This window comes from Rhea pennata, chromosome 2 (genome assembly GCF_028389875.1).
Source record: "Rhea pennata isolate bPtePen1 chromosome 2, bPtePen1.pri, whole genome shotgun sequence".
Lineage (NCBI taxonomy): Eukaryota > Metazoa > Chordata > Aves > Rheiformes > Rheidae > Rhea > Rhea pennata.
In genome coordinates this window covers 53,347,905-53,366,492 of record NC_084664.1, presented here as the reverse complement: position 1 = coordinate 53,366,492, position 18,588 = coordinate 53,347,905, and the positions used below count along the sequence as shown (strand labels likewise).

At 34.9% G+C, this 18,588-nt stretch overlaps 1 protein-coding gene across 6 annotated transcripts in view; it reads left to right on the top strand.

The window, feature by feature from the left end:
• The window catches only part of NT5C3A (5'-nucleotidase, cytosolic IIIA), a 28,406-nt gene that overhangs the window by 2,063 nt on the left and 7,755 nt on the right, over positions 1-18,588 (top strand). For 2 of the 6 annotated variants that reach the window (XM_062569541.1, XM_062569537.1), the window contains exon 2: positions 13,050-13,156. The exons of 1 other annotated variant lie outside the window; for it this stretch is intronic. In XM_062569541.1, coding sequence (XP_062425525.1) covers positions 13,050-13,156 — 107 coding nt within the window. Of the gene's footprint in view, positions 1-6,292; positions 6,313-12,636; positions 12,672-13,049; positions 13,157-16,254; positions 16,306-18,588 lie in introns of those variants that run through there. 3 more of the 6 variants (XM_062569536.1, XM_062569539.1, XM_062569540.1) reach the window with 3 other exon arrangements.

Sequence of the window (18,588 nt, the reverse complement as noted above, 5' to 3'; positions counted from 1 at the left end):
TCCACCAATGCAGATTTGATTCACCAAAGTGCTGTTTTCCAGCCTGTAATTTGATGTTAAGTTAGTGTGAAGTGGGAAGAAGACTGCTTTGTTGAAACCTATTTTTTTCCAATATACCAGCTGCAATGCCAGCCTGGTCTTCTAGATTGGAATATCTACTTTAAGATTATTGGATTGTTCTTGTATTTTGGTGGATATTTTTGGTTTGAGGTTTCTTTATTGTTGTCCATTGCAGAAGTATTTGCAGTATTTCCATACCTATTCTAAAACCAGGAAAAAAAAATCTCAAGGATTATGAAAATAGAAGGGTAACTGTTAATGTTGAATAATGAAATCAACACATTCTTAAATATCTATCCTGTATTTCAGCAGATGAATTCTTTAGCAGAGTATTTAGCCTGGTACACAAATTTAAGCATAATAAAGATCCCATGAAATTACTGCATCTCATTTAAAAGCAAAGGTTTACATTTGGAATTAAAGTATTAACATATTCTCTTCATTGACCATTTAAGGTTTGCAAATACAGATTTTGCCTTAGGTGCTGATGAATGTAAATAGTTTTCTGGCTCCCTTTTCAAAATTACAGAGGCATTAATAGTAAATATTTAGCCACTTATGTGAAATTTTATGCTGTATGTCAACTGTCTCTTGATGACTTCTCTATTACCTTGCACAGCCAAATTGCTCTTTCTGTGCAACTGTAAAAGTATTCCTACAGTCTGGTGAATGTAAAAGTTACCAGTGAAGTTGCTAACTTTGATTTAAAGAGGAGGTTAATTAGACTCTTGTAGTAAAGTATTGGTTAATGGTTGATAGCTACTGTAAAGAGATTAAAATTCACAGCATTACAGTAGCACTCTTGGATTTTTCAGGCCCCAGGCAGTCTTGCAATGAAGTTGCAGATCTCTACAGAGCGAATCAGGCGTACTGACAATAGACACAGGTTTCTTGGTTATCTTTTGTGAAGCCTTTAGAAAGTCTGCAGAATTCAAGTGTCCACAGACAAGAGTGGAAGATGTTGCTTATGTCTTATGAAAAACTCATCTTCAAGTAATAGCCCATGATGACTAAAACATGGAGTAAGTGTAAGAAAAACTTGTAAGAGTATTTTTTGTTGTATGAGTACTGCTTAAACAAAGTTATGCTAGAATGTTGGGGGGTTTCATCAACAACAAAGTTGCTCGTTTTCCTTTTTTGATATTGTTTTTAGAAATTCAGGAGGTTTTTTATTGTTATTTATTTTATAAAGATTGAGAAACATCATAATAGAGCTGGTTTAAAATACAGTAGCAGAAAAACACCTTAAACTAAAAATGATCATCTCCAATTTATTTCTTAGAAAATGGAACAAACTTTTAGTTATGTTTTTGTTTCCTGAAGTGAGAGGATATAATTACTGAAAAAAGCCTTTGTATCAAATTACAACAATGGAAAATTAAAACTCAGTTTAAAAAAGTAGTTTCTCATTTTAAAGGAATGTTTTCAAGAAGCCATGTTAAATATTTCTGATCAGTTTTATTTTTAAGTTGTTGGCGAGGGGTGGAAATGGATTTTTTTTTTTTTTTTTTTTTTTTTTTTGCCATGTTAAAGTTTACAGGGAGAAATACAAGCAAGTGGATAAAAGTGATGTAATTGCTGTTTATCTCCTTTCTTAAGAAATAAAGGAACTTATTTGGTGAGCATGACTGTCATAGTTTGTGGGGAGAAACTGGGGGGGGGGGCATTTGGGTTTTTTTTCTTTTTCCACATCACCCTGGCAAGAGTGGCTCCTCGTTTCTGCTGAGAGTGGCAGCTGTGTTGCAGATGAAGGACACAGACCTGTAGCACTGGCAGTGAGACCCGGCTGCACCGCTGCTTTAGCCTGGTCTCTGGAGCGTTTACACTAGTTGCTGCAGCGACTGCGATGTCACAGTGGTGCCGATCACTGGGCGCCTCCTCCCGCAGAATGAGGTGAAGGAATGTGCAACATGTAGCCTATACGTGGCACTGTCCTTGGGCATCTGAATGGCTAGTACGTGAAAGTCCGTCAGGTAAACGCGTATTCTTCCTTTACAAAGACAAAAACGAGCTTGAGCCTGAGCAAATTGGAATCAGTAGAAGGGGGAAGGGGGAAGAATATGGACTCTCTTTAAATATCACTGTGGGACACTGTCACCTTCTGGGTATTTCAGTGATAATATTTAAAATGTTGTGACCTTGGAAGCTATCCAGTAATGTAATCCATGTGGGAATAATACTTTAATGTTTCAGAGGAATGGTGCCATGGTATGAATCAAAGAACTGAAAAGTCAAAGAACTCCTGAGAGCTAACACTGGCCATACGTGACTGAGAGCCCTTACATTACTAGGGACTAGACTGTTTGAATAATTTTTAGAAGACTGTTAAACTTTTAAAACCACATTAGAATTGACTACTGGAGATTTCATATAACTTTCTATAAAACATGTTTTTGTTCAGGCTGTACTTCTCAATAGAATAAACACTTTGATGGAGTGATAAACACCAGCTTTATGAAAACAAGCTTGTATTGCTTGCAAACTTTTCTGTTCAGATAATCATGATATATGGTAATGTAGAACATTGTAAAGCAAATTTATACAGGGCCAGGAAAAATATTTAAATTTAGTTCATATCAATTTAACTTAATATTACTTTTTTTATACTGTCGCTGTGAATTAATTCAAGTGGCAGTCTTAAAAATTTAGATCCTAGGAGAAGAAAAATGGACTCTAAATAAAGTGTTTTCTTCAAAGTCAGTTAAGAATCAAAAAAGTAGTCTACTATGCAGATTTTGTGCATAGTAATATTTTACCTGATTCAGTGCATTAAGCTGATCCTACAGTTTAACTATGTGTTTCAGAAGTAGGTTTTAAATTAGCTGAAATTGCAGTTGCCTTAAAAAAAAAAAAAAAAAAAAAAAAAAAAGTATATTTTGAAACATACTCTTACAATGAATGGGTTTGGGAAGGTCAGCTAAGTCTTTAGTACTGATTTAGTTTCTCTGCGAACTGATCCTACTCGTAACAGTTATTAGTGAAATATGATGATGAACTGCACCTGAAAGTTGAACTCCAAGCACTAAATAAAAAAACAAATGTCAAGATAAAATATATATAAAGTAGGTATAGGCTCAGAACAGTATTAAGGAATTGTTGCTTTCATTTATCTTTTCTGGAAAGTCTTTCTCTAAAACAGTAGAGCAATCTTTCCATGAGTAGTTCTTCTCTGAAGCTTTTTTACCCTGTTCTAAATGCTTTCTGTGTGCCAAGTTGTCACTTGTTTTTCTTCTATTTGCAATAACTCTTGATTATTGGTTGAGCTATAATTGCATCTGTTCTATTAAACTTGTTATCAGCTTTAATCTGAAAAAAATTGCAATTAATTGTTTCTTTTAACAGTTAAATAATACAAGTAGCTTTTTTAATGTCTGAATATACATATCAGTGCAAATTTGTTCTTGTTATGGAATAAAGTTGCACAGCATTTCAACAATCAGTCTTAACAACAGCTATGAAGTTTTGTAAAAAAAATTAACTATGTAGATCAATATAAGTGCAGAAGAGACCCAAGGTATGGGTTGATCCATTTATGTGCAGGGGATCTGTCTGTAAATTCCATAAAAATGTATCTAAAATTTGCCTAAATCTGGAAAATGTCTTAAAACAGCTTAACTTCTGAAGTTCTTTGCTTCGAGAAACTGGATTGGCTGCTTCTTACCTATTATTAGCACTGGAAAAAATTGCATAATATACAATACATAACCTTTTTCTCTGTTGGCCTGTTCTACTTCATGCTAATAGACTACAAGCTATTAACTTCAATCCGCTTCCTTCCCTGTAAGTGACCATACACAAGCACATTTTGTGCTATTGCTTATGTAGAGTAAGTTTTTGAGAGACGTTTAAGGAAAATACTATCATGAAAGAAGCATACTGTTAAATCTTTTTCAGGAATCTGGTATCAGATGGTACTTTTTAAGAACTTAAATTTTAGCTAGTTTAGCTTCAGTAGACAGCATGGAACAGCAGGTGGCAATAGTGTGGATTTTATATCAGTTTGCATGGTTCAGCTCTAAAGATGGGTACACAGTATTTTTAAAGTAACTTGTCATTTAAGAAATAATGTCCAACAGCAACTAGCTTTGCTTAACTTCTGCCAGCTCCAGATCAGACTTGTATAAATGGACTGCCTCCACATCCAGAGAGCATAGAGCAGCAGCTATGTTTCTGCTGCCTGTCAGATGGACAGTGCTAGAACTTGGCTGATCCCATCACAGTTACAACTGAGAGACAGAAATAGCTCACAATTATTCTTCCAGGCCTCTTTTTGTAAACAGCATGCAAAGAGATATGAGGCCACTAAGACCAGGCAAGAGAGGCTGATAAGTAAGTATACTTATACTTAGTAGAGGACAAGTCTAACTTTTCTTCTGGCCTTCCTCCAGTCAGGTTACTGTGCAGCAGTTGATCTGTAGTGACTGTTTCTTCCTGGGACAGAGCTATTCATACAGCAGTTATTTTGACTGGTTTGCTGGACATCAGCTGCTCTGTCTGTTACCCAGAAGCAATCAATCACCAAAGTTCAGCTGCTGTAAAACATCAGAGAACTGATGATGCTAGTTGTGGACAGATTTTTAGTCCCATGTCCATCCTGCAGCAATTTGAATAGCACTGCCAATAAGCTGAAATTTGCAGCTGCTGTGTTGATTGGTTTTATGAATTTAATTGTACTTTAAAAGTTGAGTGGATCTTTCTAATTTAGCTAAACCCATTAATTTATAAAGTATTGCTTGAATGTTTTTTAAAAAATGAGGTGTTTTTAGTACAAATGGACATATGTTTAAGGTTGCAGAACACAGGTCAAACAGGACAATACCCAAGTGTAAATAGTAAAAGTAACTATATTCTTACTATTTAGTGATGTCTCAAAGGACCTAGACAGAATTGCACCAGCTTGCTCACAGGCAATAAATACAAGAAGTTTTTTTTAAAAAAATAATTTCTAAAAAGAAAAGTATGCATAGTAGTAGAAGGGAATATGGCTTTTACTTTCATGTATGCCAACCTTTAAGAAAGAACAAATATATTGTTCTAATTTTCCTGATTTCTTTTTTAAAAGGGGGTGTGGCAAGGCCCAGACTTGAATGCTGAAGATTCCTGAAATATCTGAATATAATATTTCAGACTTCCTGAGTTGATTTTGCCATCAAGAAAGAGTCCTGTTCTACTTGCTCGTTCTTACTTGTTTTCCCACTTATATGCTTTAGCTTTCTTCCTACCTTCTTATATCAAGAAGTTTTTTCTGCTTTGTAAATTGGATCACCGAAATGCTTCAAATGTATTGGAGCTTTTTATATATATATATATATGTATGTATACATATATATGTATGTATGTATATACACATAAGAGCTTGTGGTATTAGGCCCTGATTTCAGACAGAATGAGTACCACTGATTTCAGTGAATATATTATTAACCTGCTCCTTTAAGGCTCTCTATCTTTGGTGGAAACATGTTAGTTATCAGTCAGTTATTTAGTGCAGTCACTTATTTTCATCTGGATTGCATCTGCCTTTGCCACCAAAGTCAGTAATATAAAGTCTTCAATCTGCTTTGCATGTTAGTATGGAAAAATTGTGCATGAAACTGAAGGGTAAGGAGGATATTTGGTATGCAGTGTTTTTGAAGATCACTGTATCACTTCTAAAGAGGAAATACAGAGAGTAACAAGAAATAAGGAACAACCAACTGTATCATTAAATGAATCTGGTATGCAGAAACAGCTATGAAAAAGAGGTGTGGAGGCGAAATAGCCCATCACAGCACAACCCACCATGCTGTCTCTTACCTTTAAAATGAGGATAAGATAGCTAGATTTCATCTTTAGAATTATTGACTTATTTTTAAAGAAGGTTGAAAAAGTATCTGTACTAGAAGACATCCTAACAGTTGAAAGATTAATGTTGTAGTCTTAATATGTAACTTTAATTGCAAAATTATATTAGCACTACATTCTTTCATCAGAATTTAGTGTCTGGTAATGCATCGTGGATTAAACTTTGTCCCAGGGACTTTGTTTTCAAACGGGGTCTTGCAGCTCCATGGTTTAAGGGTCAGAGTTTATTTGATCTAGATACAGCAATCTTAGGCTTAGTGAATCTAAGCAGATTTTTTTTCTTTTTTCTTACAAGCAGATAAGAGAAGAAGAGAATCAGCAGCAACTGCTTCAGTCCAAGCCTTGGGCTTAATGCAAATTCCATTCTAGATAGTGTTACATGGGAAGCTTCTTCTAGGGAAACAAGCACTTGTAAGTTCTTTCAACACACAAATAGACATACACAGGATATTTTGTTACAAAAAGTATAAATGCGTATTTACAGTTTGGAAAAGATCCAAAGTGTAGCTGATGAAATCATGTTACTGTGCAAGGTGAATTTTTGCACATCTGATAACTAATTAAGAATTCATAAAGAAACCACAATATCTACATGCTGTTGATTCTTAAAGCTCCATGTTGTTTTACTAGGTATTTTGTAGAAGGATTAGTTATACCACTAACTTCATCTGTAAATGTTCCTCCAGTAAACAGTAGAGTATGTGTAATAGAAGAGGGAAGTGGGTCTTTTGGGTAGCCAGACTCCAACATTTATCCTCTGTGACCATAGCAGCATTAAAAGAAACTGAATACCAATCAAATTCAAAAATTCTAATTTTGTCAAAGATAATTTTTCTGTATATGTCCGAAGGAAAACTGGTAAGACAAAGGAGGGAGGGGAAGAAAAAGCAAAATAACCATTTTTTTTAAGACTATCCTGAACCATGAATGAATCTGTGTTATGTGTTACAAAATAGGAGTCTTGACTTTCTTGACTTACCTTCCATGAACATGATTTCAGTAGATACAGATAATATCATGTATCCAGCAGTGGTCCATAGCAGGGGCGTATGGAAGGCGTAAGGACAGGACAAGCTGTCATAGTTCTTGCCCGGAATGCTTTCCCAGCCTCCAGCAGCTTGTAGCTTCTTTTAAATTCAGCTGATGACTGCTAACTCTTATACTGGAAATGATGGTGAACAGTCTTTCCTATTCTTTCCCATTCCATCCATTCATTTGTTTTCCTGGTTGAAGGATTAGTATATTAAACTGTTCGCTGTGGAAGCTTTTCATTATCACTGCTCATTTTTATTGCCTTTCTCAGTACCTTTTGCTGTCTTAGCCCTATGAGATAGGGAGACCACAATTGTATTTCGTATTTAAGTTGCAAGTGCATAATGGATTTATACAGAGGGATATTCAGAAATCATTCATAAGAATAGTCACTAGTGAAATGTAAATACAAAGGCCAAGAAAAAAGACCCAGTTTTCTTCTGTCCTGGATTGAGTGACTGTTGAAGCACAGAGATCTGTTGATTTCCCCTAACATACAACCAGAGGCAAAAGATGCTGTCCTGAGCTATATTCATTCACTCATGCAGTTTTCAGAGCTGGTTCTAGATGGTTTGTACATTCTGTCAGAATCAGACTAAATTTTTTGCCTGGAGTAATAACTGAGAGGATATCACGTGAAATATGGAAAATTAAATCTCTAGTTACTGCTGCTTGCTAAGAGACTTCTACAGAGGATTTGAAATACCATATAAAGTATCAAACTTCTAGTGTCGCAGTTGTTGCAGTTCATTCTGAGTTTTATGAGAAATATAATTATAGAGGTGTAAGCACACCTCTATGTTCAAGAAATGTATCTTTTGTTAATATGCAAGTCTATCAAAACCTCTTATCTGTATTCTGTTACCTACACTCCAGAAAAGCAGTTCAGCAATGTATTTGGCCTTCCTTCTTTCTTGTTTTCTTGGGAGATGCTAAGGTATGTTGATTTATTACCAGCAGGGACCTCTGCTTTTAAAGTGTTTTTTGTAAGCATAAGAGGAAGATGTTGAGGGACACGTATACTGCGATCTGTTCTATCCTTTCATCTGAAAATCAGCTTCACACCGATCAGTCATGGTTTCCTACAGGTTTCAAATTGATGCTTAATCTCTTATTTGTTTTAGATTTCTAGAATTGCAGAAACTGATAAGAAACTTCTTATTCAAAACTCATTATTGACTTTCTTAGAGTAACCACCTTGAGAAATCATTGAAACAGAACAATCTATTTCACTTCCATGACCTTAATGTAAGTTAATTATTGTTCCTGTTTACTGCGTAAAACTTGTACTTAGTTCTAACAAAACTGATGTTAAACATCCTAATGAAACTGATAGTACCTGTTTTTTAAAAATGCATGATTAGCTTGCTGAATTAAAATATATCTTTATGTTGCCTTATTTTTTTTGAGAATTACAGTGGTTTTAGTGAGCTACCATTTTTCAGTGCAACATCATAGTGATTGTGTTAAACACAGCAAAACAAGTACGTCAGAAGTTTAGCTGTTGTTTGTACATTTTGAATGTATGTTTGATGGCAATAGAATAGCTTTCTGTAGTTCAGTACAGTCATCCTCTTTTAGCTGAAAGAGAACTATAAATGGTCACTCATCTTCTCTGGTATGATAAAAACTGATCTCTGATTAGATTTAAAATATTCAATATTCTGTATTCAATAGAGTTGCTAAATACATCATGTGATACAGTATTTATCCCCTATAGTCCGTTCTGTGCACTAATTTGTGTTTCTAAAATGTAATAGTTTAGCAGCCAAAACGTGTTCTCTGATAAAATGCTACTGATGAATCTTAAAAGCTTGTTTTGTTAGCGTTTTGCTGACGTTCTCCTTCCTACCATTTGCCTTCTTTGGATTTATTGAGGTTTAACTGACTCTTTGATGTGTTCAAATCTTTATTCTTCTGAAGGCAACACTCTTGCTTTCATTTGATATATTCTTTGGGAGTGCAGAATAAAAACCCTTTCTAAGCATTATTTTATAACAAGTTCTGTTCAAGCTCTTTCCGCTTAAACAATATCTTCTGTCTATATGCCTCATGAGCTACTGCTTTAATACACACACATTCGTGTGTGTTTTTGTGTTGCATCGTATCAGTTATGAATGTGCCTAGTTTTTTCTTTTTTTTTTTTTTTTTTACACCAAATCTCTACAGAAAATTTAAGTCACTTTCAAAATTCCTGCAAAATATTCTTCAAAAACTTTATTTACCCTAGCTTTGTTTAACTTGATGTTGATGTTATTTTCCTTGTGGTTACCCCTTAAAAACATTGAAAGATACTGCTGGAATCAAACCAGTATGCAGCTCATCAGCTGCATTCACTAAAATGCAAATAGAGATACTAAAGATCATATTTGAATTAGACTCTTTTACCTTGGTTTCTTTTTCTGCTGTATTTAGTGCTTGAGTGCTAAGGTTTAGTTGTTTCCACAAGACAAGCAATGCTATTTCAAGTAGTTTATTTTGAAAGATGTATACTAAATAGATTTACTACAAAAGGAAAATTAGGGGGAAAAAAGTCTTAATGGTTAAAAGCGATCCTTGCAATAGAACAGCGAGCTATTGCTCAAGTAACCTTGCTAAATGTACACGGATATATTCAAAATTCTTCAGCTGTAATAGGCTCATTAGACAGGACTGAAAGGTAACAAGCTCATGAAAGGTTCTTAGCTCATGTTTACAATATATAGAAGATTCAATCATCTCTAATTTTTATAGGAAATATTTTAATTTTAATGAATGGAAATTACTCTTAAATGTGACACTTTCTTGATCTTTAAAACTTGATGGTAGTTTAGTTGAAGTATTTAGTTTTTTATTAAAAAAAAAACAGTTCAGCTGACTTGCTTACATAACTTTGCTGTGTTCTTTCCTTTCCCTGAAGGAATAGGTGAAACTTAGAGCAAAGGTGCATAAGGACTAGTAGAACCAGTTTTTTCTTTGCTTTAGATTAATAACTTTCAGTACTTCAGGCTCTTTGAGAGCATCCTGAATCTCTTCAAGCTCTATTCACCTGACACACCATGATATAAGGTGGAACCTTTTCCTAGTGTTACAGGACAGACAAATCATCTACTGTTTTAAGTGGGGTTCTTTGCTACTTAGAATATTCTGCACTGGAGGTACATATTCGTTTGGCCCTCGGCCAAAGAGAGAAGGTTGAAATAGAAGCTGTCTGTTGAAATAACTATCCCTCTTTAGTTTGTGGTGCTAAATATTTTTAAATGGCCTTTGATATTGTAAGGGTAGAAATTATTCAGAAGTCATGCTGGACTTAATCTCTTTTTAAAAAACAAACAGTAATTTTAATTTGCCTCATAACAGAAGTTAAACCAAATCTTGATCTGACTCAAGTCAGCAGGACATGGTCAGCAGTAGCTATTATCCTCTGTTGTTGGTCAGTTAAGTAAAGCACTTTAACTAACGGCTCCTTTGAGGAGGACAGTCCTTTGTATTTTTTAGATGAGGAGTTTCAGATACTGCATTTTCATAAAGTGAAAATACATTGTTATTAGGGATACAGTATTTCTAAGAAGTAGATGTTTACTGTCATAATGTTTACAGAAATTTTGCTGGTGTCATTTTCTAGTTCTTTCATTAATACCATATTAATACATTTAATTAATTTGGTATTCTAAAATAAATCTGTAAAAGAGTTAATTTCTATAGCTCTTTCTTAAATTATAATCTTAAATGTTAAATGATAAGTGAGTTTAAAAAAAGATTAAAATACAAGAATTTTTTTCAACTTTATTAAAGAGAAAGCTATTTCCCTTAAATTGTTGATGACATTCAGTAAGGGAAAATTAATTCTAATCACATCTGAGAAGCACCAGAATGTCAACAGCCCAGCTCCACTGCCCACTGTGTCCCTGTCTCATTAGGTTTCACAGGGCTCATTTATGTTCATAGCACTGTCATCTTTGAGGTCTACAAAGCTCAAAGACAGCTGCTTTGTGTATTGAATGTATAAAGTGATGCCATTACCTGAATTACATTATTCATCTGTAAGGCATACTTTTCTTCAGTGTTCATAAGACTATCTTAAAATAGAAATCCTGCTCTGTTATAAGGTGCAGCTTTTTGTTGTATAAATAATTTGTATTCAAGATACGGTATTACATTGTAGCTTCCACAAATGGTATTATGGATGTTGCAAACTGAAGGTATGTTAACTCTATGTACAAATACATACTGTAAAAGGTAATATTACCTATATGTATGTTATAAGTGTGCTTTATCAAGTAGTGCTATATCAATTAGATAGAATAGGAGCTCTAAATCCTGGTAAATACCAATGCCAAGTAAGTTCTAGGCAGTCTTTTTAGGGGTTTTGTTACATTTTTAATACAGTTTTATTGCCCAAGAATACAGCAGAGACCTTAGCATGTATATTTTAGGAGTCTTGTTCAATTTTAGCAGAGGAGTGTCAACAAAGTTGCATGTTTCTTGTCAGCTGAAGTATTCATTAGTTGTTTCATTGGGCCAAAACACACAGAGCATAACTGAAAAAGTGGATGTAGTCTGTGCAGGCCACAGTTTGAGGAACCCTGACAGAATACATACTGGCCTATGGTTGGTACGCGAACAAAGAACATATATGAATCCACTGTACCATTCACAAAAAAGTCTATCAGTCTTTATAAATGTAGAACAAATAGCACATCCTCCCTAAAAGCAAATTTGCTTAAATAATGAATTTCTAGAATCATAGTAATAGGTTTTGATAGTTGAGGATTTTGCACATGCCACAATATTAACCTGTCCTTGGCCTAATTCTGACAGTTGCTCCAAGCACAGTCATGGCCACATATGAGTTGGCTTGATGTCTGTGGTTGTTCCTGACAGCCTGAGATAGTGATCATAAACTTAATCTTAAACAGGAATTATGGGATGATACAGGGAAGCTTGCAATGTTGCCATAGCACTAGAACTCTTCATAAGTACTAACTGGATGTGATACTTCAAGCATCTACACAACTGTAAAGTATAAATAAGATTAGAAATTACATTCTTTGTCCTCTTACAATTAAAAAAAAAAGGGGGGGGGGTCCTGTTCAGTCTCACGGAGAAACTATCTTTGATCTGGCAGCATGCCTAATGACAAACTTCTAAAAGCACGTGAAGGCCCCTTGTTTCTCAAAAATCCTGACAAACAAGCCTCCTTGATTTCCTGTTCCAGCATTGCATAGATAATTAGTCTAAACAAGGATTCATTAAGTCATTAATTTGCTGCTGCTTCACAAGTAAATCTGTGCTCCCTTCTAAATGTTAATACGGCCAGTGTCAACGAGCTGCAAGAACTCTGTAGCACTCTGCAAGGGGACATCCTAAAATACTTAGAAAGATTTTTGTAAGGAAAGAGTTAAAAAGTAACAAAGTAGTAAACTGTAAACTGCTACTTTGAAAAACAAGGGCCTTCCACGGCTAGAGCAGTCCAAATTTGCCTGCTGCATCCGTGAAAGCTGTTCATTCAGTGAAGGTCAAAGGTTTTGTTGTTGGTGCACCAGCTCATCATTTGTAAGCCTGTCAGGCTGTATTGCTGAGCATAACAAACTGCTGTGCTTTGCCAATGTGCGTCACAGGACCCTGGGGTTTTGCACAGGGATTAGTCAGGCTGTATTTGGAAACGCCCTCAACTGCACCTTGTACTGCTATATTAGTGTTTCCCAAGCAGGAGGAATTTTCTTTTGCTTCTGCAGCTGCTCCTGCAAAATCCTCTGGTAAGTGTACACAGCTTCTGTCAACAGAACTGACTGTCTTCTGCTTGCATTTTCATACTAGGGTTAGTAGCTAAGTCATTACTTACGGTTATTTATTCTGAAAAATCACATTTTAAAATATAAATTTGACAGCATAAAACTGACAACAGCATTAAAGGAACAAATACATTTACCAGTTTTTATTGAATAGATTAATTCAATTTATACTTTCATCTACTTCTAAATACGTATCAGAGTAGTTTTAAATGTAGGTATTTTCAGAGTGTTCTAGCTGTGTACTGTGCATGTCTACTTTCATTTCTATACAGCAGCAATAGTAAAGATCAAATAATATAGCAGACCATTTCTTAAAAGGATTTGGTTGGTTTTTGTTGGCAGCCTGTATGCAAGCCCTGCGTCTCTGGACTCTGCTTGCCACCTGTGCTGTTGCAGTAGGACGAAATCAAGGACAGAAGAATCAGGAGTGCCCTAAGCTCAACGCACAGGTACTCTCCTTTAAAAGCACAAGAGAAAACGCTGTTGTTGTGTTTTCTGTGAACACTGTCTCTCCAAATTCTTTTTTCAAATTAAATGTCAAGCTTCAGCACATTTTAATTAATTAAAAACTGAAATAAGAAAAACAAGATTTTTTTTTTTCTAGTATGCATCCCAGTGCTGGGATGTGGAGTGGCATAGGCCTAGGTAGAGAAGGGCCCTCTATTTATTTCATATAATCTGTGCTGGGTATCTAGTTTTGCAGGATGCTATCAAGCAAATGTAATGATTTTTCAATGTTCTGTTCTTACATTTACATAATAATATTTGCCTATTATTTTTTAGATAAGTAATCTTAAGGCTATTTGTGGTAAAACTACTAAAAGAATAGTTTGTTACTTACTAGCTGCTAGGGAATTTTTTATCATATTTGAGTTTATATTATATGAACATAAACTGCATTATGTTCTTGCTTTTGGTAATCACAATGAAAGATGCCTGTTCTGAGCTCAGGTTCTGCTAGCAGAGTGCACAGTCAATAGCACAGTTCTGACTAGCTGCACGTAATGGGGTGATCGATGTGATTACACTCAAGTCTAGTAGCTTTTGATGTCCCTGTCCAAAAGATCCGTTAACAGCTGGGACTGCTGAGAGAAACCTCTCTTGCTCTTATGGATTAAAAATTAAATTTATATCTGAATTAAAGCCAAGAAACTTAAAGCTTTACGAGAGCATATATATGTATATAGCTAGAAGAAGAGATACACTCCCATCCTGTGAATTTTGTTATGGCCTCAGAGTGGCTTTTTGCAGTTCATATACTGCAGAGAGCGTAAGTTACATTATGCTTGCAGGCTTTTTAAAAGTTTTCCATTGAACTTTATTTTACAGACCAAGCAGATCTAAATAATGCACTGTGATAACACTAAAAGAATAAAGGAAATAGAAAAGAAGATATAAGTCAAGCAACGTGCTTTTTTCGTTATAATTTCACCAAAACTGTTGCTTTCTGTCACCAGGAACACTGACATCCAATTTTCTTTAGCTTGCCACAGTATCAGATTTCATAGCTATCACTGATGCCATGCCCTACCTTTTTTGGTACAGTTCATAAGTGAGTATATATGATAGCTTGTCTCAAACCTTGGCATCAGGCATTTGCAGTCCCCAGAATAAATGTAGTTTCTTCTTGGCTTTTACCATTTTACATGGAACTTGTCACCACAAAACAGGAAATAAAATTTACAAATAACTGAATCCTATCCATTTTATCATTTTGACTTGAATTTTACTTTCCAGAAATTGCATTAATAGTTCCCTGTCCTTGCCATGCCACCCTAATGTGTCTCTACATCAAAAGTTCTTAATAGGTTTGGAACCTAGTTAATCTCAGGCAGGTTTACCAAAAAATTTTAAAGAAAAAATCATGTGATAATTGAAATTCTTAGACTGTCAGTATTTTCCCCCTCCCCCTTGTAATTCCTAGGCTGTGTATCTAGATGTGATTTTTGAAATAAGCCATATCTCCATGTGGTTAAGATGGCAGGTCATTTATCTTGTCCTTCTCTACTTAAAATTACAGTTAGTGAAAAACAACAACAAGGCCTCACAGTCCTCCTTCACCTGAACTTTCTTTTTATTAGTCGGTGGTCTAATAGTCACTTATTTATTTTTTTAAATCACAGGGACTCTCTATGTTGCTCCACTGGGTGGGGGAAGCAGCTCCTTTAGCACTCAATAGATCAAAAAGTTCGTTATAATCTTAATTCCAGAATAAGAAATTACTGTTTGTGTGTACAAGGTGTTATTAATTCCCTAGGATACCTGAATGGAAATAGTCTTTTAGAATTCTCTTAGATACCTGCCTTTTACTGTAGTGATCATCATGAACTCTTTGTTTATTAATCTGGCCAACAAAGCCATATGCTGCTGCTAGAAAGTGACTAGTTTTGTGACTTTCAGCAGCTGTATACTTTTCCTGGCTAATTTTAGCTAAGGTCTTAAAACAACAATAATTAAGTAACCTTAGAAAGTTACTTAATACCAGAAGATCTCTGTGGGAATATTTTCTACTTTTGAGTTACAAAATCAATACATAATTCACTTAACTTGAAGGTCAGTCACAAAAGACACTTGAAATTGTTAAATTAAGGAGGAGGGGAAAGAATGGTCCAAACCCCCCAAAATGGTACTTTAAAATGACAGTGTCATGCTCTGAGGATTTCCCACATTTTTTATAATTTGGATATAAAATGCACACAACTAGTAGTACTTTGAAATAAATTGAATCATTTCACCTATAACCCAGACCTAACAATTCTGAGGAATTTGTACAAGGGTCTAAATTCTAACTAGTTCTTATCTTTACATACAGTGCCAAACAGGATCAGATATGTAAAAATAAATATTCCTAAATGTAAACATGTCAGAAATAAAGCACAATCACTCTTATAATAGTAACAAATAAAGAATTGCTAAGTGTTTTAATCTCAAAGAGTAGCAAAATGATGTGGGGAACAAAACATGTTTTACATCCCCTCAATCAACTCCAAGATTCCCTATAAAATACACATATAATTTTAATGTATACACTATATCCATATATGTCATTTCTCTATCTCTGAAAGTAATCCTATAAAATTTAACAGTCTTTGGAAATGAGCATCAGATTTTAGTTTTCCAGAATTTTTAAAACAAATTAAGAAAGGTTCAGTGGTAAGATGCCACATTATATGCCTTGTTTCTATTTTTACCTTTTTAGAAACACTGGTAATTTCACAGGGCTTTCCATTAAACTGGCTATTGATGACAGGAACTTTAGTGGGACCATGCTGTGGCTCTTAAGGTGTTTTGTTTTGTTCCCTTCCCTGCCCCCCACAAACTGTATATAAGCAGCACCCAAATAAAACATGAAAGCAGCCTTGTTCACACTCTTGTGATTCAATTGTACACAGAAGACTGTTTTAAAACTTGAAATTCAAAATAGTCTTTATATTAAGTACTTTTCCTCTTTATTTAATGCAGTTCCATAGATGCATGTCTCACGTACTGAATAGACTTTGTTTTCAGAATTATCCTTGTTGTAAATGACACATTCTGTGGTTTGTAGGACTGGGGGATTTCCAAACCTGCGTGAACCCATTACAGTTCATTCATCAAGGTATGATTATAACATTGTGAACTACAAAAGAATTTCCTACATCCTTAGTCCAGTCACTTCCTATCACAAACAACCCTATCTTTTTATCCTTTTCATAAATCAATCAAGTGCAACCTGAAAAATATTTTTCTCTCACCTTTGCCCTCCTTGCTTCTCTTTAAAGGCTCCTTTAAAAACCTGAGAGACTAAAAACCAGAATATGTTTGTGGCACAACCTGAGTGTGTATGTCAACCACAAATGACCTTTGGGAGTTTTAATCTGTTAACATCTATTTCAAAAAGATACCTATCTCAATGAGCTATTTCAGTAACATGCAGCTGTCCTTGATAAAGCAAAACTCTTCTCAGACCTTTATATAATGACAGAATAAACAAAGGCACTTAAGTGTTTGCTTGATGTACCTGCAGATGTCACAAAGAAGCACAAATTCATTTTTCGGTGCTCATATAACTTTAGTCCTGTGTGTAGAAGCCCCTTACTCCTAAAAGCTTTATCTTTGCTAGGTGCTATGGGGTTTTTTGTCGGCTCTGTCTCCAATTGTGTTCTTTCAGTTAGCTGGTACCCCCCCAAATTTGGGGGCCTTTTGTACATACAGATTTGACTCCTAAAGCTTTCCTGAACAATTAATAGAAACACAGAGCTTATCAGATTAACTGCATTATTCTTATTAGCATTATTTCAGTCTTCCTTGTTCTTTCATCTGTCTTATCAGTTCTTTTCAACTTTAATCTTCTTGGTTTTTTTTTCAACTATGAAGAATGGCAATTATGCAGCAAAAAACAACAGCTGGACTAGGCAGAAGTGTAAGACATTGGGGAAGACAGTTTGCCAGAAAACTGGGGATTGCTTATAGTGATTGCTAGAGGTGACACTCAGTTTCGTGTACTTGTAATAATGATAAAACCTAAATAAAATAATTAGTACATGACGTTCAGTTGTAAATATAAATACAAGGAAATAGAGATGGTGACACTACCTATTCTGACTAATCATATTTGTCTGAGGCTTTATCACATGCTATATTCTTGAGGAAGACTTCTTTTTGCTGCTGAAGATTTTTTTTTCTCAATATTAGAATTCTCACTCTTACCTCACTTCAATCTTTGTGTGAAAATGAATCCTTGTTAGGAATAAATTAACCAGCAGAACTGATCTTTAGTAGGAATACAGTATGTCAGTTTACAAACTCAAAGCAGGAAGCTTTTATCACACTCAGTCTTAAGCAAGGTCTCGTTTAACATTACCTACTGACGTGTTTACTAAGGGTGTTCTTCCTCAAGTTGTCTCAAAAACCTCCAGAAGTCTGATGTAAAGCAGTAGCAAGCTATTCAACTGTCCTCATAGAATCTCCCCTCTGATCTCTCTGTTCCCAACAGCTGTTCTGTTTGAGTCAGTTATATTTATGAAGTCTGTTGCTTAGTACCTAAGTAAACCAAATGATGTTTGAACTACTTACAAAAGGAGATATTCAGACTTCCCTTTGTTTAATTGCTGCATTCTGTGTCTGAAAATATATAAACAGTTTACCTCCTCAAAGCCAAAGGAATTAGATTAGTCAATTTACAGTGAAAAAAAATCACAAAATGGAGTCAAACTGCTTTATCTTTCAATATAGAGAAACAGTGCTGTATAGCTACCAAAGAGCTGTTATCTGTCTATTTCAGTTTTGTCTACCAACACTGTATAAAATGCAGGAGAAATACTGTAAAACACCTTGGAAAGAGTTGCAGTTTTTTAATATTTTGTTTCATGCAGCTAGATCACTTGATATAATTCTTCTGGTATTTGTGAATTTATGTTTATAAATGCTTTGCAGATGTAGTTCTCAAAAGACAAGGGAATTCCTTAATGGGCATTTTCATGAAGGTTTTGTTATGAAAAGTAGCTGTTTCAGAGATTCCAGACCTGGTATGTAGCTAGCATCTGGAAGACAGTCCAAGTATACATTTTCTGAATTTGCTCTACTAATGCAAGTAACAAGGAACTGCAACTACTTAGAAAACAACTACATCAGTTTAGAAGGTATCACTTTTACAAAAAAATGTCTTACCAAAGTATTTGTAAGCATTAGAAGATAATATGGAGATGAGTAAGTACCAGGGATTCATTAAGAATAACTCCTGTGAAACAAATCTGGTTTCTTTATTTATCAGGCTTTTAAAGCAAAGTAGTAAATATCATATCATGACTTTAGAATTTTTGGCAAGCTATTGCAGTATAGCTGGAACTTTTTAGATGGGTGGAAAATACAGAAAAGTATCAAAGGTCAGAAGGATCTCTCC